This window comes from Aspergillus undulatus (genome assembly GCF_047715775.1).
Source record: "Aspergillus undulatus strain CBS 261.88 unplaced genomic scaffold BDV17scaffold_28, whole genome shotgun sequence".
NCBI classification, from domain to species: Eukaryota; Fungi; Ascomycota; class Eurotiomycetes; order Eurotiales; family Aspergillaceae; genus Aspergillus; species Aspergillus undulatus.
The window spans coordinates 313,203-333,802 of NW_027396632.1; the positions used below are offsets into that span (position 1 = coordinate 313,203).

A 20,600-nucleotide genomic window follows, 5' to 3' on the forward strand; every position below is an offset into this window, starting at 1 on the left:
ACGTTGACCAGGGCTTTGCGGAGGTCGGTGAGAGAAAAGCGGGTTTCGTGTTTGAGGATGTGGACTGGGAGTAGTCGAGGATGGGAATCGCTGTGGACGAATCAGACTGGATGGTCATGGTGATGATGGTGGTCGCTGGCAGGAATAGTAGAAAGATGAAGATGTGAGAGAAGGTTGTCTTGTCGTTGGTGGGGTGTTGACATGTTGACTTGACTGTCGCCGATTCACCATTTGCCCCGGACTTTGTGACTGCTGCGCCTGCGCTTACTTGTATGCGAAAAGCTTCATCTTACAACTACGTATATATTTAAGTTCGAGGAGTTTCCAAGTAATGTGAAAGAAAAAGTCAATTAGGGTATTATGCACTATGCCGTATGTACTTTACAAATACAACAAAATCCAAGACTCCTCCAATAGCATCGCGCGTCGATTTATAGGAACGCGAAGAAAACCATAGCACCGGCAGCGAAGACAGCGTTGGTAGCGGTAAGGATGGGAGCAGCACCTGTTTGATGATCAGTAACTCGTTTGTGAAGATGAAGATGAAGGAATAGCATACTGCAAAGGCCTTCAGCCTGGCTCTGCAAAGAGTCAAAGTCCAAGCCCGCGAGCTGCTGGAGCTCATCCTTGGTGCAGTTCTTAGCGCAAGAGTTAATGTCATCTTGAATGTCGCTGAGGTTGTCGGTGTTGAGGGCGCCGGCCTTGCAAACGCAGTCCACGTCGTTCAGGTCGTTACAGCCGGAGATTTCCTCCATTGCAGTGGTGAAGCAGGGCGCCAGACATTGAGGAAGGGCATCGTTGATGAGTTCTGTGGGGGTCTGCTGGGCCAGGGCAGTGGTGGCGCCAAGGAGAGCGAGAGGGACGAAGAAGCGCATTTTGATCGTGACGGTTTGTTGAGTCGGTGGGAGAGAAAAATAGGAACAGTAGTGTTTTTTTTTTGATTTGCGTGTGAGTGGAAAAGAAAACGAAACTTGAAGGGGGAAGAAGGAAACTTTATACGTAGAACAGTTGGCTTACGGCCCATGGGGCATTCGTTTTCGCGTTTGGACGAATCGTTTGAGGCTCAAGCCTCAAGGGGAAGCTCAGGCAATCTCACAAGTGGCAGTGGAGTGGCAGTGAGTCGCCGTGACCCAGTGTGGTGTTCATTTTTTTGAGGTATGACTCGACGAGAGACAATCTCATTCACGATCGACAGTCCCCACCCATTCTGCCCTAAAAGTCTAGGCCGCGAAGCTAAAGCCCGGAAGTTGGGGGCTGTTTTGACCGCTTGCTCGGGTGTTTGAGCTCCTTGAGAATGCTAAAACAGGCTGCGAAGCTAAAATTATCGTGAAGAACTCCATTGAGTCAGGGTCTGGAAAAGTAGTGAATGAGTGTTTCCGTCCTTCCTGCTAGAATATCTGTAGGCAGTAGCCTGATAGAGGTACAATATCATCTCTTCCACAGATCGAGGTTCAACTCTGGAGAATTTCAATGAGCGGGTCACTTCAGGGACTGGGCCCGGACCAGGGGATCCAGTCTGGGTCTGAAACCAACTTAGCCCATTCTAGCGCTGTTAAGATTGGAAGGATGCCCGAAAGTAAGCCACGGGAAACAGTCCCTCACACCCTGAGTCCGTGATACTGCTAAGAGAAATCAGAGTTCTCACCAGTCACCACGGAGCTGGGTTCTGACCTTGGGTGTGTCCTCCACTCGGTGCCTCCTAAGCTAGTTGGGCTTTCAGCAAAAAGTCAAGTGCGTACGGCCCACACTAATGTCTCATGGCCCGATGCACAGCCCAGTCTCAGCCGCAATTTATTCGCATGGCAGCTCGCTGCTCGAGCGCGTGAGCGACGAGAACGACGAAGTGGGTAACCGGAGTACTGGCCGCGGGGACGTCCGATACCGCAAACGCCGATCACTTCCATAGTGCTCTGTTTGCTCTTGAGAGTAGTCTGTATCTTCGTTCCAGCTCAAGGCATTCTCGACTTTATGTGTGTTTGCCGAAGATCTATTAAACTGCAATTGATGAGGTTTTCTCGAGGGGGCATATTTGAGCACTCAATGTTGCACAGTGCCGGTGTGCCGCCATACATCTTGCCGTGCCGAGTCCACCTGCAGGAACCCCGTCAGCACTAGCTCGCCTTATAGGGCTCAGATTCACCATGAAGGACGGGACCGACATCTAACTTCCATATCTAAAAGCCTTATGACGAATTCTATGACGATTTCAACCGGCCATGGCTCATTGATGTTCACATGAATGATGAGCGGACGGGCAACACCGTTTTATCCACGCCTTCCATCATGTTCCCTGCCTCGATGCGAAGATCCGATCGATCATTTGCGACTTTCGTAAACCTACCCAGGAATCTGAACCGATGGATTGAGCTCCCCAACGAATCACGAACCTTGACCTGTGTTGCACCGACGATGGTCGATGATGGTTGTTTACATCATGGCTGATCACTCTCCGCGTCTTGCGTCACTGCTCGTGTCGCAGATGACTAACCCGCTCGACCAGATCTATAGAGAACCCTCGATTCTACTCAGAAGTCTATGCTCTATTATGAAGACTTTACTGAAATAAATTTAACTTTTGACAACATGAATAACTACGAATCCTTTGGCTCCAACATCGCAGACGCCCACAAAGGTGCCCAGACCGGCTCAAGCGGTGGCAAGACAGGTGACCACGGCAACACCGACTATCTCGACAGAGGTAAGAGAATGCCTCTAGGGCTGAACATAAGATCATGTCAGCTGATCATGAGAAGGCCTCAACGATGCCGAGCAGAGAGTCGGCGGCAAGTACTACGATGCCGAAAAGGTGAAGCCGGCCAACAAGAAGATCACCGACAGGATCAAGGACAAGATCCACGGCATGACCGGGTATAGTTTCTCATCTAGACAGGTGCATGAAGGTTTGCTAATATAAAAACAGTCATAACATGCCGGGAGCCGGAGATCACTGAATCAACCAAAGTAATGTGATATGACGCCATGTATATACCTGGGAATTGCGAACCCGTCTTTTTATATTCGGCGAATAGTACCATGATAATACTTTATGAGCTTGTTTCCCTTGTAGGAGTATAGCCCTAGAGTACTCACTTGATACTGAATTTGCCATTTACTAATGTCTTCAAATGGTCTTTGCTTTGTTACGGTCGTGGACTATGTACCACGTGCCAGCCGGGTGCTAATGTGCTTCCCCTTTTCGATACTATCTCGTTGATGCCTCAAAAAATTTCCTCCCTCACGCACCTCTTCAGCTCCTCTGCAGCTCCTCTTCGGTTTTCATCTGCCAACAGACTGCTCGAGTTTTCAGCTCTATTCGCCTGTTTACATTAAAGCCCACCTGAGCGACACATCCGTTTGAAGACATGGGATACTTGCATAGTGCTCGCTGTGCATTCACAGAGAACCGAGCTTGGTCTCAGGGCGGCGGCAGGGCTTGGTCTTGACATTGAATGGCAGCGAGCTCACTTGGCCAATGTCACAGTCCCGAGATTAAGCCAGCGCTATCCGGTAAGCCAGTGCATCCACAGTAAGCCAACCGTCCGCAGGGGATAATGAAGCTAATGCCGCCGGCTTTGAACAGTTCCGATCAGAAATTTACTCCTTCCAGGCTTTGCTAACCTCGAGTCCCGCCGGATCATCGTCAGCCATTGCCGACTCTTTTATCCAATGCGAACAGGAAGATGAGATATACCTCGCTTGACTACTATGGATGGCTAGAAAAAGCCCGTCAGCTGCCATTTGTTCGCATTCACCCCTGGGATCGAGGCTCAAACAACCACACCAGAGCTAAAGGCCATGGAATGTCGAGCAGAATCCTCGAAACTGTCACTCGGCAATAAGCGAACTGTCAGATGGTCGGGCGACGAATGACGATGAGCCAAGATCGAAAATGGACTGGATTAGGTCTAGCGAGGTCAGACCAGATAGGGAGCAGCCAACCCCACCTCCAGGCTGGCACCAACGAGCCACAACTTTCAGCATCCACGGTTGAGACTCATGGATCTGGAGCGGATTCAACCCAATATCTCTGCGTTCCGTGATGGGTCTAAGAACTCTGCTGAAGGGGCTCCGGACCTCAAATAGAAAAAAGCCGTCACCGTCGCCGTCGACAGAGGGTGCTGACACAAACAATCGTTGCTTAACGCCCACCACTACCAAAAGCCATACTTTGCAGCCCGGGGTGCCTGACTCGGGTATAACTCTTACTAGTAAAAATGACAATACACCTCGGGACTTGTGGGATGAAGCATATGCGGCTCTCGGCAGGGAAGACCCGATACTGAAGCAAAGATACGAAGAGATCTTGCTTACCCACGACGGAGCGAATGGTGAATCTAGTCAAACACATCTAGGTAGGCCGGTCCTTCAATAAACCGCAACAAGTTTCATATATGGTGTCTGACGCAATCGGTACCTAGCGGCTGCTGGATCATATCAACGAGAAGAGCAGTTGCGACAGATAGCAAAGAACAAGGTCGAAGAAATTGATCTTGCGCAATGGCAACTCCAGATTGGTAGCCATTCGGTTGATGTTGGTGGACAATTCGACAAAGTTGTTAAGATCGTGGTTACGGTCAAGGATTTTATATCCTCAGCTGTCATCTCTGAGCCTCATGCCGCAATGGCATGGGCCGGGGTGTGCATTTTCTTGCCGGTATGTCTCAGCTGCTGATCGATGATCTGGGTTAAATGTCTGATGTTGTGTCTTAGTTATTATTAAATCCGACGGAACAGAAGTCGGCTGCCCGTGATGGTCTCCAGGCTATACCATTTACTGTGCACAGGCTAAGGGTCATGGAGAGACTGATCAAACCAGGACATCCTGGTGCAACCGAGAGTATCTATCATGCTGATAGCCTGCAGCTTGTGAACGACTTCATTAATCATGCTGTTGAGCTGTACAAGACCATTCTCGAATTTCAGATGCGGTTCGTGAAACAACATTCAGATAGCTGGGCGAAACGATACGGGCGAGAAGTCCTCAAAGCCGATGACTGGACGAGTCTAACCAGTCAAATCAAGACCCTGGAGGCAAGATGTACCGAGATTGCTCAGGATTTGAGTCGGGAGAAGATTGAAAGTGCTTTGCAAGAAAGTGACCGCAACATGCAGAGTGGTTTGCAGAGGATCCAGGAAGAATTAGAGAAAACGAGACGCGATATTGAGAAGCAGACCATGATGCAATCGGTCTGGCGTCAGACCGACGAGGAACGCAATTGTGTACAGTTGTTTCGACAATCAAATCCGTACGAGGACCAGAAGAACAGAACTCCACGAAGGGTCCTTGAGACAGGAAAGTGGTTTTTGGAGCACAAGAAGTTCGTCGACTGGCGAGAGAACGAAGGCTCCGATCTTCTCTGGCTGTCTGCTAAGCCCGGCTCGGGCAAATCCGTTCTGTCCAGGGCTCTCATAGACGAGGATCTCATTACCCTGGGCCATCAGAAACAGACTGCGGTGTGTTATTTTTTCTTTAAAGACATTTCTCCGTACCAGAGAAGCGCTCTCAGTGCCATGGCTGCGATCCTTCACCAACTATTCTCTGCATTCCCATGCTTGGTGAAACATGCTATCATTCCCTATGGGCTCAACGGAAGGGACCTACTCTCCCTTTTTGACGAAATGTTTGATATCCTCTGTCAAGCAGCTGCCGACCCCGCTGTTGGACAGGTTGTGTGCCTACTGGACGCCCTGGACGAATGCAACGACGAAACTCAATTCACCCTCATTGAAACAATCACTTCTTTCTATCATAAATCTAAGGACGCTTCGATCTCCGAAAACGAGCCCAAGCTGAAGTTTCTGTTGACCAGTCGGCCCTATTCCAGCATCCACTCGCAATTTCACGATCTCATGGAGGAGACACCCACAATTCACCTGTCGGGCGACCATGAATCTGAAAAGATCAAGAACGAGATCAACCACGTCATCGATGTCGAAATCCCAGAGCTTGCTGCGAAAAAGGGTTTCGATGAAGAAGCAACAAAGTATCTTCTTGATGAGTTGCATTCGGTGGACAACAGGACATATCTGTGGCTCAAGCTCATCACGGAAGAGATTCGTCTCAGTGAACGTCCTGCTAATAAGCGTGAGGTGCGTAAAATTATCTCAGACTTGCCACGGAGTCTGCTTGACGCTTTCTATGCTATTCTGAAGAGATGCCGCAACGCAGAACTTGCAAGACAGCTCCTACATATCATTCTAGCGGCTCGGGAGCCTTTGACTGTCGATGATATGAAGATAGCGACAGCTCTTGCGGGGGACCTCGAATACAGCTCATATGCGGAGATTGGAGCTGAAAGATCAGACATATTCGAAATGAGAATCAAGAATATCTGCGGTCTTATGGTAACCATTGAGGGCGGACGTGTATTCCTCATTCACCAAACGGCCAAGGAATTCTTGATCCATCAAGATGATACGGCTCAGAGAAGTGAGCTTTGGAGACATTCCTTTCGTCCGACAGACTCAGAAACGCTCATCGCAACCATATGCATTGCTTTGCTTTCTTTCAAATGCTTTGCCGAAACCCCGCTTACAATCGAGGATGAGGACTCTGATCAAGCTCGAAAGAAGATTTTCGATTATACCAATGACCACGCGTTTCTGGGGTATGCTGCTATGAATTGGATGGCCCACGCGTTACAATCAAAGCTTGACGATGATCCAAAGTGGACAACGGCAATGTCCATTCTTTGTTCCGTGCACAAACCAGTGTGTAGAACATGGTATACTATTTACCAAGGATCAGACAAAACCCGTCTCCCTCGGCACATAACAAGCTTAAATCTCGCTGCTGAATTACAATTCACGAATGTCCTTGCTTCCCTCCTGGAGGGTGGCGAGGACCCAAATGAGCCTGATGGCCACGGAGCAACGCCGCTCGCGCGCTCAGTGCAGAAATCTAAGAGGGCCGTGGAACTTCTTTTGAATGCCAACGCAGATATCAATGCTCAGGGATGGGACGAGCCCTGGTATGACGATGTGGATGAAGGGGGTAGCGAGATTGAAATCAAGCCTTTCTCAGGTACTCCCCTCACCATGGCTGTATTGTTTAAGGATGTGGAGATGGTCAGATACCTCATTGACCGAGGAGCTGCCATAAATTTCCCGCTGCGTGCTTCGACCACGCCGCTGCTTGCAGCAATCCTTATATGCTGCTACAACGGGTCAGAGTCAACAGAAATTTGTGAGCTTCTGCTAAGCCGCGGAGCGAATGTTTCTTTCCAGCATCACGTGGGGGAGTCAGTAACGACAGCTCTCCATGATGTAGCTGAGCAGAACATCCCATCTCTTCTGCGGATGTTTCTTCAATCAGAAACTGCCAATGTGAACCTTCAGACCAGTGCAGTGGAGGATGATGATCAAGTTGAAGGCCAAGATGCTACTGAAACCCAAGTGAGAGTTGAAACGCCAGAATTTGTAAGCAGTGAGCGGAGCTTATCCATGGACCGCTCCTACAGCGAGAGAAAAACCAGCCCGGGCGAGCGTTATCGAAATGAGGACACAGAAAGGGATAGTGAAACTGATGAGAGAGCGACCATGCTAACCGATGACAACGCCGACAACAACAGCAGTCCTGAATTCGACGACGATGATAACGCATCTGACTCGTATGGTGCGAGTGATAGCCCTTCGACCCTCGCAAAGGTGATAGGAGTCACACCATTACACCTCGCAATTCGGGGTGAACTCGTTGAAAACGTCAAGATTCTCCTGGAACATGGAGCCGACATGCATATCGAAGACTCTCGTGGGTGGACAGCCATGCAGTATGCTCTTAAACTGCCTGGTGAGGACGAGGATGACGACGATTCTGATTCCGATTCTGCGTCTGAGTCTGAGACCGAAGGAACTGTTAAAGCGCAGATCATAAGACTGCTCAAACAATATGATCCAAGCTGTTTTGACGGTAAACAGCCTCGCCTCGCCCCCAAACAAAGTGATAATAACGGTTGATGCTAATTGGAACTTCTCTCCAGGGCTATTATCACATACTGCCAGAACGTCCAGTATCAGCGAGTCCGGCGCCGTTGAATGATCTTGGCTTGGCTTGAGATAAGGCAATCCAGTTCGTCCCGAGTGAACAGCCACAAGGCCTCCAATTGCAATAACAAAATCGTTGAGTCTAAGCTTGTTGATGGCCGTCGAGAGCCGATTACTTTTGACTGAAAGATCCCCCGATGGCCGCCCGCATATCACGTCGGCCTTGAATGTTGTTTAGCGCACAACTCTTGTTGTATGTTTGGAATCTTCCAATGCAAACTGCATGGGCTGGCAAAAACCGCTTGGAAGGGAATGGCGGTTTTATTTATCTTCTGTCATGTTTTGCGGGTTGGAGTTTGAAGTTTACAATGTTAAGCATAGTAGCTCCTGCATTGTCAGGGTCATTCGACATTATTTTAGGCGTTGTGCAGCTGATCTGATAGCAATTGATCGATCCTAGCACAGCTGTCTTAGAGTCTGGATACAAGTCCCCCGCTGACAGTGCATATTACATCGTACTCCTTTACGATAGAATCGCCTCTATAAGAATACCCGCAATTTTCTCCAAGCTCCGATTGCTATATTTACATGAGTCGCCGGTCTGGCTCTCTGCCTTCTCAGATCCCAGTCGATATTTACACCACAGGCCAACCGCTCGAAAAGTCAATGACGTTCCATCCGAAGAGCTTCTGGCCATCGCCGTAGCCAATGTTGGTATCAACATAATGGTAGTACAGCACGGGGCCGAGAGTCGGGTCGTTGAACACACCCCTGTTTATGTTAGTCGAATGAAACGCTCGATGGGTTGGGACGACATACTGTCCACCTGGTCCATAGACATTATCGTGGCTTTCAAGGACAACGTTCCCACCGCCCTCGGTACAGGACACCCCGTTTGAGTCGGTCTGCGTCAGTCGGTTAGCCTGGATCATCTGCGGAGACTTCCACGAGAAAGCGATGAGAACTTACAAAAGGCCCAGCGGCCGAAGACGAGCGGCACGCCTTGATCTTGTACTCTTCGCCAGCAGCCGGCATCGAAGTGTCATACCCACAGCACTTGCCCTCCGAGAAAAAGAGGTAGTAGTAGTCGCCATTCTTCATCAGGTATGCGGCTTCAACGGCATGCTCGCCGGCAGGCTGGTATGCGATCTGGTATGATCCGGAGCTCACGGCTGTTGGGGAGCCCATGGGCGCTTGGTAGAGGTTTCCCCAGAATGATCCGAAGCTCATGAGTAAGTTGCCGCCATCGTTGAACAGATTACCATCGATAGCATTGTATGGCTTTGAGGAATCCGATCGAATGCCCGTCGATCCGTGGTCGGTCCAAGTGTTGAGGTCCATGGTCTCGGAGCTCGCGACGCCGATTGCAGAATTTTGAGACCCAAACGTTGAGACCGAATAGTACGCATAATAAACGCCGTCGACGAGTTGAACATCCGGAGCCTACAAAACATAGAGCATGCGATGTTAGTCTGAGGGACTGATTTGGAAAGATTGACTGCAGATCAGCACCTACCCAGAGATCGTCATTTCCGGGCAGATCGATCGACGAACCATCTGGCAAGATGGACCCGACGTTCGTCCATGGTCCCTCGATAGCAGGAGCAGAAGCATAGGAGATTCGATTTCCAGTCGAGAATCGGAAATACTTGCCATCTGACTCGCGACGGATCAAACTTGGGTCGTGCATGTTGCACAATCCCGAGCATGCTCCTGGAGCAGCATAGCCATAGGCCAAGCCCACGAAAAGAGACGATGACGCTGCAAGAATCGGCAAAAACATAGCGGCAACAGGATGAAATCGTTGCTCCGATGGGGTACTTGGTCTCGTCATGCCATTCTTGCAGACCAATGCCGGTTATATATGCAAACTGCCAGGCTCAGTGGTATAGTTATTTGTGGAAGATAGCTACGCCTTTCCATTCCTGCGTCTGGTCAAGCCATAGAATTTTGGATATATTACAAAATTGGGCCTCCGTTCCATAAAAAGCGCTCTTCCGGTGGATTTAGTTACGTCCCAAACACCAAGACTACGGTGGATTCCGCGGCAGTTGCTCGGACGAAACCTCATCGCCTGGTGTGAGGCTGCTGAAAGCGCTACTTTCGAGGCATCTAGTGAATCTGTCTCACTGCGAAACCCTTGTGGCTGGACCCCGTATCTATCCCGCACGGTAGTTGTTTCAGGGGCCTAATCTCATCTCCACACGGTGCATGACTAGCAATCTCTTCGCCCAAAGGGAAACGGACATGGAAAGGCACCGAAATTGTCGCTCAGGCACCAAAGTCATCGTCCTCTTTCTTACATCATAAGGCAAGGATGCAGGGATCCCAAAAGCCGGTGCGCCACCGCGTCGATCGCGGAGAAAATGCGTGGTGTTGCAGAAAGGCACAGAGTTTAACTATCGGTTAATAGGAATCACCAAAGCCACCACCACTTAGCCGAAGTCTCAATCGAGTCATACTCCGGAGTGGTCCAGCAGCGGCATGCGACTCCGCCAGCCTTCGAATGACATGGCAAGGAGACGTCTTGGCTTGGTGGGACAAGCCTGTGAGAAAAACAACCATACCGATCCATTCTCGTTCTTTTCCACCAATCGTGCCATTCGCGGGGTAAAGAAGTCAACATGGATGCTATAAAAGAGCATAGCATTAATTCTACGATGTATAGCTGATCATCAAGCACCTGGTTGAATAGTTGAAAGGGGCTAGTCGTCAAAATGGCTTTCTCTATCAAAAACATCCTCCGCTTCCTTGGTTCCGCCCTTCTCCTTCTCGGCTCCACTGATGCTGCTTCATTCTCAAACCCTCTCAAGGATCCCAATGGTAGTGATCCTTACGCGGTATACGTTGATGGATACTACTATCTGACAACAACGACCTGGACCGATGTCCAGATCACTCGAGCGACAACACTGGAGGGTCTAAAGACCGGCGAGGTGCAGACCGTATGGAGCGACTCCAACCCCAGCCGATGCTGCAGCGTATGGGCTCCAGAGTTCCACCTCATTGATGGACTGTATGCGTGCCTCTTTGTCTACATGTAGCTATAGCTATACTAACTCTCTTCAAGATGGTACCTCTACTACACAGCCGGTAGCAGCGACACCCTCGACAACCAACGCGTCCATGTTCTCCAAGGTAACATCCACCCACCCACGCTACCATCTACTACCATCTACCGCCTCCCCCCCCCCCCCCCCCACCATCTACTACCAACTACCGCCCCCCCCCCCCCCCATCCAACAGCTAAGCTAACAGCACGATACAGGCGGCGCCTCCCCCTGGGACCCCTACACATATCTCGGCCAAGTAACCCCAGAGTGGGGCATCGACGGCACAGTCCTCACAATCGGGACCCAAAACTACTTCATCTGGTCATGCATGGCCAACGGTATCCAATGCAACTGCATCGCAACGCTCGACACACCCTCCAGCATCGGCGAAACACACATTCTCTCCGAGCCCCTCGAGGACTGGGAAACCGTCGGGGCACCGGTCAACGAGGGCGCCGCGCCGCTCTACCATGAAGGCAAGGTCTGGGTCGCGTACTCGGCGTCGTACTGCTGGACTGCGAATTATAGTCTTGCTTTACTGGAATATGATGGCTCGGGCGATCCGCTGGATCAGGGTAGTTGGACGAAGAGTGATGGGCCGCTGTTTGTTTCGAGTGAGGGGAATTATGGGACGGGGCATAATTAGTATGTTTCTTCTTCGTTTTCTTTTTCACTACTGGCATGAAGATGGGCTAACTGTGTACAGTTTCTTCACCAGTCCCGACGGCACCGAGGTCTGGAACATCTACCACGCCACCGCGATTGCGGAGGGCGCCTGCGATGGGAACAGGTATACGGCTGCGCAACGGGTCGAATGGAACGAAGATGGGTCTCCGGACTTTGGGGTCGCTCCGGCGGTGGGGACTGTGCTTGAAGGGCCATCTGGGGAGTAGACTCGACTCGGGAGCAGACCGGTCGGCATGGTGTATTGTTGCATAGACTAAATTAAATTGTCTAAGGATCATTGATCAGAGGAGTTACAATGGAAGCAGCTAGCCCGCTACAGCTACGTCAATGCGTACTCCAACGCGCGAGACTATCTTTGCATCTTGATCAATGTTGAGCGTTCGTCCTCCGGATCCTTCCACTCGATTCGCACGTCTTCGTCCCAATCGCAAGTGGCCTACGCCAATGCAATAAGAAAATGGGGTAGGACGTCAACCCAAGTATAAAACTAGGTAGCGGAGTTCACATCTCTGTTTTGGAAGGCGCCATCCTTGGTTTGGGAAAGAGTGACCCATAGTAGGAAAGGTGCAAGCCCCAGCCAAGGAAGGAACAACTCCCACGTGAGGGAAAGCGCAACCCTAGCCGGGTCGCGATCAAGTAGGGAAGGGGCGGCCTACTCGATAGGGAAGGAGCAAGCTGCTCCAGTTAAGGTGTGAGCTCCTATTAGTGAAGGCACGACCGCAGTGGACATTGAGGCCCGGGAAAGGAGCGACCCTGGTTCTACCCAAGCAAGTCTCAAGCCCTCAACAATGCCTGTTCATATCGCGTCACGCATAGCAGTAACTACAATAGCCCCGCCATAACCCTCGTCAATGCTTCATCCTCCGCCTCAATCGCACCGAGGGCATCGGTCACATTGAGGTTATGAGAGGGTACTTCATTTCCGTTCCCTATTCCAAGGCGGGCCGAGCCGCCGTTCATCCTGGCATTCGGGTTTGGGGTTGGGTTCAAGTTCGGGTCTGGATCGAAGTAGAGCCCGCCGGCCATCTCGAAGAAACTGGTTAGGTCTTCGCAGCTGTTTGAGGTTTCGTCGAGCCAGGCTGTTTGCGGGGTCTGTAAGTGTGAAGGAATTGGGCTTGGGTTTAGTTGGGAGTGGGTGTGAGACCAAAGGGAATGGGATCCGGTTGGGTATGGAGTGAGGAGGCCGGGTGTAGTGGTTGAGATAGATGTAGGATTGGAATGCGGGAGGCGTGGATGCTGTTGTGTTTGGAGTTGGATATTGGCGTAGTTAATCGATTCAGAGGCTGACAGGGTCTCGTAAGGGGATGTGCTGGTCGCGCTCGTGGTCCGGTCATGAATTGGCGTCTGTTTTTGTTGCTGTAGGCTCTGCCTCTTCGCCCTTCTTCCCGGTGAGACAGCCCTCCCATCGAGACCTAATCTAATCATCTTCAAACTCTTGATAATCTTCTGCAGCCGTCTAGACGTATGCGCCCTGGTACTCGACCGCCTCACCATATCTACCGCCGCATAAAACTCCTGCCGACAAACACCACTAAACCGAGTCGGCGCATGAAGGACAGCGAGGAACAGTGCAGCAAGCGCAGAGATGAGGAAGTAATTGAACGGTTCAGGGCGCTGGAAGTAGATGTCCGAGACCCGGGAGAAGTAGTCGAGCATGTGGACGGTTGACTTGGCTGTTTCGACAGCTGTATGGGCACCGGACGCATTCGACTCGATAGACTCGGCCGAGAGAAGGTTTTGGCGGTAGACGAGGATGCGGAGTTGGTTTGCCTGGAGCGCAAGGAGGACTTGGAGCATTGTCATGCGTTCGGTCGAATCTGGGTCTGTTGCGGTATCGTTCTCGGCAGGCGGATCCGGTTCGAAGCGTAGTTCTCTTGGTATAGACTGAATCCACTGCTGAACTTGAAAATCAAGATAAGAGCAGTAGTCTGACGTGGCAGCCTTTGGCCGGCTCCGCCAGCCCATGACAAGCCCCCAGATCTTCGTGCTAAGCCGGGCGTAATTGATCATGCAGGTGAGATATGGCGTCGCGGCGCCTGGCTCGGGGAGGTTCGTGTCCATGTCTGAGTCCTGTATTGCAAAGGGGAGGCCTGTTCCAAAGGACCATTTGCGGTCGAGGACATAGATGCACCAGAAGAGGCGGCTGGCGAAGGTCCATTGCAGTTCACCGGGGAAGACGCCGCCTGTGCGCAACCAGGTTTCTTGTCGGTGGAGCCCGAGTTGCATGGAGCCGCGAACTGCCATGCCAATGATGCGCCATGAGATGACTTCGTCGTCACGGTAGGAGTGAAAGATGGACTGGACGTTCCTGTTAAGTCTGCTTCTGTCACGGTAGGGGGAGAAGACGTACAAGCAAAGCCAGGATAAGCAACTCCTTCATATCAACCTCGGGAATCTTCACGCGCGTCGCAAATCGATCCTCCACACTATCGGCCAAAAGTGCAGCGCGTTCACTCCGACCATGGGATTCGGCGAGTAACGCCGTAGCCAGCAATATCTTCAGCACCTCTGCATCCCTCGCAAAGAACCAATCCTGATCCGTCGTTCCTGGCGGCGTCGGCCCGTCCTTATAATAGTCATTCACATAGCTCCGCAGACTATCCAGGTCGATGCACGGGTACATCAACCCCACGTTGTTCTCATAAACCGTCACCAACCTCAGGGCTTCCTCTTTCCCCAAGCAACCCAAGAGGTCACTAGACATGGCCTCAACATCCGACACGGCAGCGGGACTAGGCGCAGTCGTTGTATCCTCCAACTCCTCGCCGTCTCCATCGCTCTCATCAGCAGGCCGTTGCCGCTTCGCAATCCCAAACTCCGCACTCGTAGGACCCACGTAGTCTGGGGACCCCGGCCGGTTCATGATCCGACGCAAACCCGCACTAACCGACGACGAAGAGATAGACGCATTGCCATTATTACTAGCGCTCGGCGTGGCAGACGCAGACTCCAGTTCATGCATGCGCGCGGACATGACTCGCATCTCGCGGTGCAGAGCCTCGATCTGCTGGTCCAAGGTTCTAAATTTAGTCGAGAACCTGCCACCAGGAACCGTTAGTCCAATACTCTAAGATCATACGATTCAATATGGGCTATATATGGTAAGGTTAACTTACCCATCATCCCGGGACTCGCGCGATGGGGTCGCAGGCGTATTGGTCGAGGCGTGGCTGCTCGGTGTGTAAACGCATGTCGCATTCTGGCGGATACAGCGCGAACAGACGGATTTGCCGTCGCATTTGAGTTTCCGGCGCTTGCATTCATTACTTGAATATTCAAGACAATTAGAGATTGATAGATGACCAGGGTGAGGCAGAGACGTACCAGGCTAGCTGGGTGTACTTGGCTCGTTTTCTGCTCCGAGGCGGTTCCGAGGGGCTTGATCGCTTTGAGGACGAGCTCTCCATTGTGCGGCAGACATGCATTCAACCAAGACAAGGTTATGGATCTATTAGGATACTCCACTCGCCAGGTAGTTCACGGTGTCTGGGATGGCATGATGTCGGAATTTCTGCTGGGCTGGTGTTCGGAAGGAAAGTGTGAAAAGTAGTAGACAGGCAGAAAGAATGGCGAACCTTGTCGGCATTCCGAGAGTGGGGCAAGACCGCGGAATTAAGGTGATGTACATAACCACACGCATAAAATAGGACATAAATTCATCACACAATTGTCATATACTGAAATTTTGCATATACATGATATCATTACTCATACATTTCTATCTAGAGCCTAGATGTGCGCAGGCCTACAGCACTCCGAGGAGCCTACTACTCTCGACGCCGCGTTCTTGCCCGAGGGCACATCCAGCGACGGGTTGGCCGTGAAGAAATCAGCGGGTCGAATCATGAGCTGGAAGATTTCCACCGGCCTGGAATACTGTTAGCACGGAGAATGCACATAGGGTAGAGACGGGATGGGGATGAACTTACATGACAGGCCAATCCTCCACGCGGGGATTGTGCGTTATGCCAAAAGTACTCCAGACAACTACGTCGGTGTCGGCCACTGGGTCACCTCTCTTTACCGCGTCAGACACGCCGTCTACCTCCTTCTGGCTTTGAAGAGTGTAGCGGCCACCAGCATATAACTCATTATCTCGGTGCTGCGTCACCCAGACGTGATGCTGTGCAAATTGCGCGCGCTGGGCTTGGATGGAAGTGGGGTCTGCTAGGAGACGCTGAGTGGCCAGTGGACTGAACTTGTAGCCAATTGGCTTCTTGCTGATAGGGTTGATCTTGTGCGGATTGATCATCTTGACTGTTCGGTTGAGGTCTGGGGCTGCGTCAAAGTAGCATGCTCTCTCCAGCGTGTCGGAGGTAACTTTGTAGAAGTTTCCGTTGGGGTTGGTAGCTTCGTTCATCTGGACGGGGTGCGACTCTTCAACCTGCACTGAGTTCTTGGGTCCATCGATTGCCGGATCAATGCGCACACAGAAGATATGCTGGTGGTTCTGAGCCAGGACTCCTCCGCTGACCACATTACCGTAGTCGCTGACCTTTCCGGCGTCGATGTTGACGACGTTCAGTATGCCAGTCGCTCGTGACTCCACTGTAATCCCAGCGGACTGATCAAACTTGTAGGCGAAGATATACTCGTAATTTGCTAGGGTGATAATAAATTGCACGACCAGTTCGCGATGGCGAGTCACAACGGCGCGGCCCGTCCTCCAGTTGGAGTGTTTCCAGCCAATGCCATTGTCCTGCTCGTGAAGACAGATAGCATTGGGGAGCTTCTTGGCAGTGCCGTCCGGTCCAGTTATAATTGCATCGAAGTACTTGATCACTCCAAGGCAGTCACAACCGATAGACAGGTTGTTCGCCATGTTTCCACCGCCGCCATCGCCAAAGTCGAAAGCTTGTTTTCGGTGGAAGGGTGGGCGGGGGTCAGCGTATGGGACAGTCTGATAAACAATTAGCTTATGCTGGTCCCTTCGACTTCACCAAAAATCTCACCATTTCGCTGATACTCAGACGATGCATGACACTACGACCATCATACCACACGTCGTGGATAGTGGCACCTTCACGAGGGTTGAATGCAACGCGGAAGCGCCACTTCTGCCATTCAACAAGTGACTCATTCGTGATGCGGAAGGAAGGGCCCTCGGGCTGAACCACATTGAGAGGCTTCAGGTCCTTCCGAGTGCCTTCGGGAAGTAGCTCAGGCACGTAATCAGAGTCCTTGCAATGTCCGATTATATCGCGCTTGAAAGTCTGTTCTCGTAGTCCGTCTCCTTTGCCACCCGTGGCCGGACGGTCAACCCGAATGATCTCTTGGGTATGGGCGTCCATGACAGGAATGAGTGGTAGAGGGTATGAGTAGAAATTGGCGTCGGGATTTTTTTTTGCTGCATTGGTTGCGAAGCACAGTCCCTGGAAGAACCGTCTATTTGGCTCAGCCAGGTCGAGTCCACCATATGGCCAGGGCTCAATGGTGACCTCGAAGCCCGGCGGCAAGTCAAACTCGGCGAGAGCTGCTTTGAACAGTGGTGAGGCGAAACATCGTTCGACGAGCGTATCGAATTCGCTCCTGTAGTACTGTTAGGTCCCGCGACTATATTAGAAACTTGATTGAACCAACTCACACAGTTAAGGCAGCGTGATGCTGTTTTCCAACGATATGATGCTTGACGGACTTCTTTGCGACAACATCTACCACGGTTTCCTCGTATGAAGGCACGCGGTCGGAACCGATGACATCGTACTGACAAAGGGCTAGTCGCGGAGGTCGAGGAGTTGTCGGACTCAGGCGACCAGAGTGTTCAAGGGCAAGGAACTCTAGAAGCTGGTCTTTTGGAGGCTCTTGTAGGTAGATCTCGCGGAAGTCAATGACAGTGTTGGGATGCTGGGCGACAACGATATCGCGAGCGAGGTTGATTTCCTCCTCAGATAGAATGGCGAGGGGGTGAGGGGCCATGGTTTTGTGGATAAAGAGATTGATACTCTCAAGAAGAAGGAGAGCAGAGAAGAGCGAGGTTTTGTATTTGATTGCGGCGTGACATTTTCCTTATTGAGGTGCTCGGAACGGCCTCGGAATGCGCGGAAGGTTCCGACCCCGCAGAAACAGCGTTGGAGTAAAGCCTCACCCGCACTTAATCGGCTGGACCTGCCAAATACGGTATGGAGCTCAGTCTACAGTTCAAACATCATACCACCAAAAGCACGAAATTATCTAATAAGGCTCTTTGAGGCTACAAGACTAAGTGTAGCGCTTTCAAAGCTATTTCGTACAGGCTGCCATGACATCCACAGTATGGACCATTGATAAGCGATAAGGACCTCGAAGATAAGATAAGATAGCTACTTATCCAACCACTTGTCAATGGCTGCAGTGCACAACTACAAATCAGCCATTGCCGGCAGTGGCTGGTAACATTCGGCCCCCGGCTCCTTAAGAGTGCCTTGTTGCTGACAAGGATGCTGACAGGCCTGAGTTGTACAAATAACGGGTCATTTCGTGTCACGCCGTCATTGAGAGAACCCAGCCGTGGCTCAGCGAATCTGCGTCCAGAAACCGATCGGCGACCGTTGGGTGATGACATCGAGCCGAAAAGTGACAAGGTACTGCTGGACATGGATGTCAGAGTTGTCAGGCACTATTGGTTGCGTCAAAATGGACTTACCTGATAAATCCAAGGATGAGCTCGGATTGCTTAGAAATAGCCTGCCAGCGATTCAGGGAATCCACCAACAAAGCAAGGAAGCTTAGCCAAGATTTCAGTGACCAAGCTCCAAACTCCCATTTATCCCCTTCATCCTCGCAACTCTGTCGCCGTCAACGTTCATCCCTCGATGGGCGATTTCTTCAGATCTTCAATCTTTTGAACTCTATCGGAGTTCACCATGGCTGCACCCATTGAGCCCACGGCGGCGCCCGCCCTCGAGGAGGCGCGCGATGAGCAGACGCCTCTACTTGGTCGCGACTCCGAGACTTCCGCTGCTGAGAGAACGATTCCAGTCACGCGCAGGCGAGGCTTGGTGATTATTCTCGCCATGGGATCATTGATCTTCATTCAAGGTGTGTGATTCTGTTCTTCGTGTAGAAGCCAGAGGAACTGATCCATCCTAGCTATCAACATGTCGATGATGGCAACGGCGCAGTCCGAGATCGCAACTGATTTGAATGCCTTTGAAGACACTACATGGTTCAATGCGGCATTTATGGTATTGTACCCCAGCTCCGCAGTATTTTCGCTCTAGTCCCTAACTTTTCTTCAGATCGCTGCGTCGAGCGTCACCCCTGTCGCAGGACGACTGGCGCAGATATTCACGCCTCGTATCTACGTTCTCTTTTCCTGCATTATGCTGTCTCTCGGTCTATTCATAACGGCTGGAGCTCCGAAACTGTCTGTTTTCCTTGCGGGTCGGGCCCTTAGTGGTGTTGGCGCTGGTGGCCTCATGGTTACTGGTATCATCTTGACTTTGGATTTGGTGAACAAAAAGCGACGCGGCATATTCATTGGCATCGTCAACTTCGGGATGACCATTGGTGTTTCTCTGGGTGCAGTCCTGGCCGGGGCGATAGTTCCAATTCTAGGATGGGTAAGCCCAAATAACGCCTGCGTATGCAAGCCACAAACTCAAGTCTAATTCTTTCGCAGCGGCCGATCTTCTGGGTGCAGGCGCCCACGTCTTTGGTATTAGGCCCGGTATTGTTTTTCGGCATTCCGTTCCATCCGCAGTACGAACCTGGGACTACAAAGTCGATCACTCTACTGCAGAAGTTGAAGAACGTCGACTACGCCGGCGCTTTGACGCTGGTGAGTCTCTCATTCCTGAGACGCGGTTGCTACAGAGCGCTAACATCTTCAAGGCTACTTCTATCTTCCTTCTCCTCTTTAGTCTCGCTTCCCCAGAGATACCGATCACGCCAATCATTGTCTCCGTTGTGTTGTTTGCGATATTCTGGATGATCGAGGCCAAGTTCACGACTGAGCCCATCGTCCCAACCGAAGTACTCAGTGCGAAGAGCGTCTCTCTCACCTGCTTAGCTGCACTCGCCGCAATGACTGCCCGCTGGGCTGTACTCTTCTACTCACCTGTATACGCAATGGCAGTTCGGGGCTGGTCACCAGCTTCCGCAGGGTTGATTCTGACGCCAACAAATGCGGGCTTTGGAATTGGCGGCTTACTAGTTGGCTGGCTTCATATTCGTCATGGAGAGAGCTACTATTGGTGAGAATACCCCAGTCACTCCCCTTCACCCCTTACTGACAGCATCACTAGGTCAAATGTCATAGTCTACCTTCTTTTTGCCTTTTCGAACCTGCTCCTATTCACTCTTGCAACACCGACATCACATACAGCCGTCTACGTGATCGCCATGTTCATAAACGGCTTCGGCATCGGCGCATCAATGAACTACACCTTCGCGCACATCCTCTACCTCACCAAGCCAGAAGTCCACTACATCGTCACCGCCCTAGTCGGCATGTCGCGCGGCTTTGCCGGCAGTTTCGGCTCAGCCATGGGCGGCGGCTTCTTCCAGCGCGAACTAAAGGCAGGCTTGGAGGACGGGTTTGCTCAGCATGGCTTGAAGAATGAAAACGGCCTCATTCACAAACTCCTCGGTAGCCCGGCTTTGGTTGGGACCTTGGAGGGTGCGGAGAGGGAAGTTGCGTTGCAGAGCTATGAGCATGCTATCAAGATGCTCCTGCTCGGTGGGTTTGTTATCATGATTTTTGCTTCGCTTGCTCAGGCTGGGACGGGCTGGACCCCGCCGCCCGAGGAGGCCGCTGTTGAGGGGGAAAACTTGCATAGAGAGGACTAGGCGTTTATTATAGTTTCGGTTGGACGGGTTGCTATATAATACCGGACATGGATATAGATTTTCTTAGATTTTCGTTAGTATTTATATTCAGAATGGATTTTTCTGGCC

At 51.4% G+C, this 20,600-nt stretch overlaps 8 protein-coding genes across 8 annotated transcripts; 3 read left to right on the forward strand and 5 right to left on the reverse strand.

The window, feature by feature from the left end:
* Window positions 1-329: 329 nt before the first annotated feature.
* Window positions 330-947, reverse strand: BDV17DRAFT_264962 (uncharacterized protein). Its single transcript, XM_073758111.1, has 2 exons — window positions 560-947; window positions 330-505 (listed from the first exon to the last, which is right to left on the reverse strand). Exons 1-2 carry the CDS (start codon window positions 873-875, stop codon window positions 432-434), a joined length of 390 nt encoding a protein of 129 aa, XP_073615034.1. The 5' UTR covers window positions 876-947; the 3' UTR covers window positions 330-431.
* A 3,052-nt stretch (window positions 948-3,999) lies between these two features.
* Window positions 4,000-8,478, forward strand: BDV17DRAFT_264963 (uncharacterized protein). The gene is made up of 4 exons (XM_073758112.1): window positions 4,000-4,352; window positions 4,419-4,654; window positions 4,711-7,909; window positions 7,980-8,478. The coding sequence occupies exons 1-4, from the start codon at window positions 4,040-4,042 to the stop codon at window positions 8,036-8,038; spliced, it is 3,807 nt and encodes a 1,268-aa protein (XP_073615035.1). The 5' UTR covers window positions 4,000-4,039; the 3' UTR covers window positions 8,039-8,478.
* A 140-nt stretch (window positions 8,479-8,618) lies between these two features.
* Window positions 8,619-9,766, reverse strand: BDV17DRAFT_282180 (arabinan endo-1,5-alpha-L-arabinosidase; the record flags this gene model as incomplete). The annotated part of the gene is made up of 4 exons (XM_073760161.1): window positions 8,619-8,754; window positions 8,803-8,888; window positions 8,953-9,426; window positions 9,500-9,766. 4 exons carry the CDS (start codon window positions 9,764-9,766, stop codon window positions 8,619-8,621), a joined length of 963 nt encoding a protein of 320 aa, XP_073615036.1.
* A 785-nt stretch (window positions 9,767-10,551) lies between these two features.
* BDV17DRAFT_298716 (glycoside hydrolase family 43 protein) lies at window positions 10,552-11,929 on the forward strand (the record flags this gene model as incomplete). The annotated part of the gene is made up of 4 exons (XM_073763737.1): window positions 10,552-10,999; window positions 11,054-11,121; window positions 11,252-11,681; window positions 11,743-11,929. The coding sequence occupies exons 1-4, from the start codon at window positions 10,701-10,703 to the stop codon at window positions 11,927-11,929; spliced, it is 984 nt and encodes a 327-aa protein (XP_073615037.1). The 5' UTR covers window positions 10,552-10,700.
* Window positions 11,930-11,990: 61 nt separating this feature from the next.
* BDV17DRAFT_101823 (transcription factor domain-containing protein) lies at window positions 11,991-15,370 on the reverse strand. Its single transcript, XM_073753703.1, has 4 exons — window positions 15,048-15,370; window positions 14,840-14,989; window positions 14,074-14,761; window positions 11,991-14,021 (listed from the first exon to the last, which is right to left on the reverse strand). Exons 1-4 carry the CDS (start codon window positions 15,146-15,148, stop codon window positions 12,546-12,548), a joined length of 2,415 nt encoding a protein of 804 aa, XP_073615038.1. The 5' UTR covers window positions 15,149-15,370; the 3' UTR covers window positions 11,991-12,545.
* BDV17DRAFT_264968 (uncharacterized protein) lies at window positions 14,720-15,370 on the reverse strand. Its single transcript, XM_073758113.1, has 3 exons — window positions 15,048-15,370; window positions 14,840-14,989; window positions 14,720-14,761 (listed from the first exon to the last, which is right to left on the reverse strand). The coding sequence occupies exon 1, from the start codon at window positions 15,361-15,363 to the stop codon at window positions 15,175-15,177; it is 189 nt and encodes a 62-aa protein (XP_073615039.1). The 5' UTR covers window positions 15,364-15,370; the 3' UTR covers window positions 14,720-14,761; window positions 14,840-14,989; window positions 15,048-15,174.
* An 82-nt stretch (window positions 15,371-15,452) lies between these two features.
* On the reverse strand, window positions 15,453-17,702 carry BDV17DRAFT_298718 (putative copper amine oxidase; the record flags this gene model as incomplete). The annotated part of the gene is made up of 4 exons (XM_073763738.1): window positions 17,308-17,702; window positions 16,676-17,252; window positions 15,653-16,623; window positions 15,453-15,591 (listed from the first exon to the last, which is right to left on the reverse strand). The coding sequence occupies exons 1-4, from the start codon at window positions 17,637-17,639 to the stop codon at window positions 15,453-15,455; spliced, it is 2,019 nt and encodes a 672-aa protein (XP_073615040.1). The 5' UTR covers window positions 17,640-17,702.
* A 203-nt stretch (window positions 17,703-17,905) lies between these two features.
* Window positions 17,906-20,581, forward strand: BDV17DRAFT_264976 (putative MFS multidrug transporter). The gene is made up of 6 exons (XM_073758114.1): window positions 17,906-18,740; window positions 18,792-18,886; window positions 18,941-19,264; window positions 19,324-19,482; window positions 19,536-19,897; window positions 19,949-20,581. Exons 1-6 carry the CDS (start codon window positions 18,566-18,568, stop codon window positions 20,490-20,492), a joined length of 1,659 nt encoding a protein of 552 aa, XP_073615041.1. The 5' UTR covers window positions 17,906-18,565; the 3' UTR covers window positions 20,493-20,581.
* The last annotated feature ends 19 nt before the right edge of the window (window positions 20,582-20,600 follow it).

Excerpts from the sequence above, each read along its gene's own strand:
- BDV17DRAFT_264962 (XM_073758111.1), bottom strand. The coding sequence starts at position 875 with ATGCGCTTCTTCGTCCCTCTCGCTCTCCTTGGCGCCACCACTGCCCTG. Across the intron at positions 506-559 it reads CCAGGCTGAAGGCCTTTGCA|GTGCTGCTCCCATCCTTACC; the intron begins GTATGCTATTCC and ends ATCATCAAACAG.
- BDV17DRAFT_101823 (XM_073753703.1), bottom strand. The coding sequence starts at position 15,148 with ATGCATGTCTGCCGCACAATGGAGAGCTCGTCCTCAAAGCGATCAAGC. Across the intron at positions 14,990-15,047 it reads AAGTACACCCAGCTAGCCTG|TAATGAATGCAAGCGCCGGA; the intron begins GTACGTCTCTGC and ends TGAATATTCAAG. Across the intron at positions 14,762-14,839 it reads CGCGAGTCCCGGGATGATGG|GTTCTCGACTAAATTTAGAA; the intron begins GTAAGTTAACCT and ends TCCTGGTGGCAG.
- BDV17DRAFT_264968 (XM_073758113.1), bottom strand. The coding sequence starts at position 15,363 with ATGCGTGTGGTTATGTACATCACCTTAATTCCGCGGTCTTGCCCCACT.
- BDV17DRAFT_264976 (XM_073758114.1), top strand. The coding sequence starts at position 18,566 with ATGGCTGCACCCATTGAGCCCACGGCGGCGCCCGCCCTCGAGGAGGCG. Across the intron at positions 18,741-18,791 it reads ATCATTGATCTTCATTCAAG|CTATCAACATGTCGATGATG; the intron begins GTGTGTGATTCT and ends GATCCATCCTAG. Across the intron at positions 19,898-19,948 it reads CATGGAGAGAGCTACTATTG|GTCAAATGTCATAGTCTACC; the intron begins GTGAGAATACCC and ends CAGCATCACTAG.
- BDV17DRAFT_264963 (XM_073758112.1), top strand. The coding sequence starts at position 4,040 with ATGGGTCTAAGAACTCTGCTGAAGGGGCTCCGGACCTCAAATAGAAAA. Across the intron at positions 4,655-4,710 it reads GGGTGTGCATTTTCTTGCCG|TTATTATTAAATCCGACGGA; the intron begins GTATGTCTCAGC and ends GTTGTGTCTTAG. Across the intron at positions 7,910-7,979 it reads TGATCCAAGCTGTTTTGACG|GGCTATTATCACATACTGCC; the intron begins GTAAACAGCCTC and ends ACTTCTCTCCAG.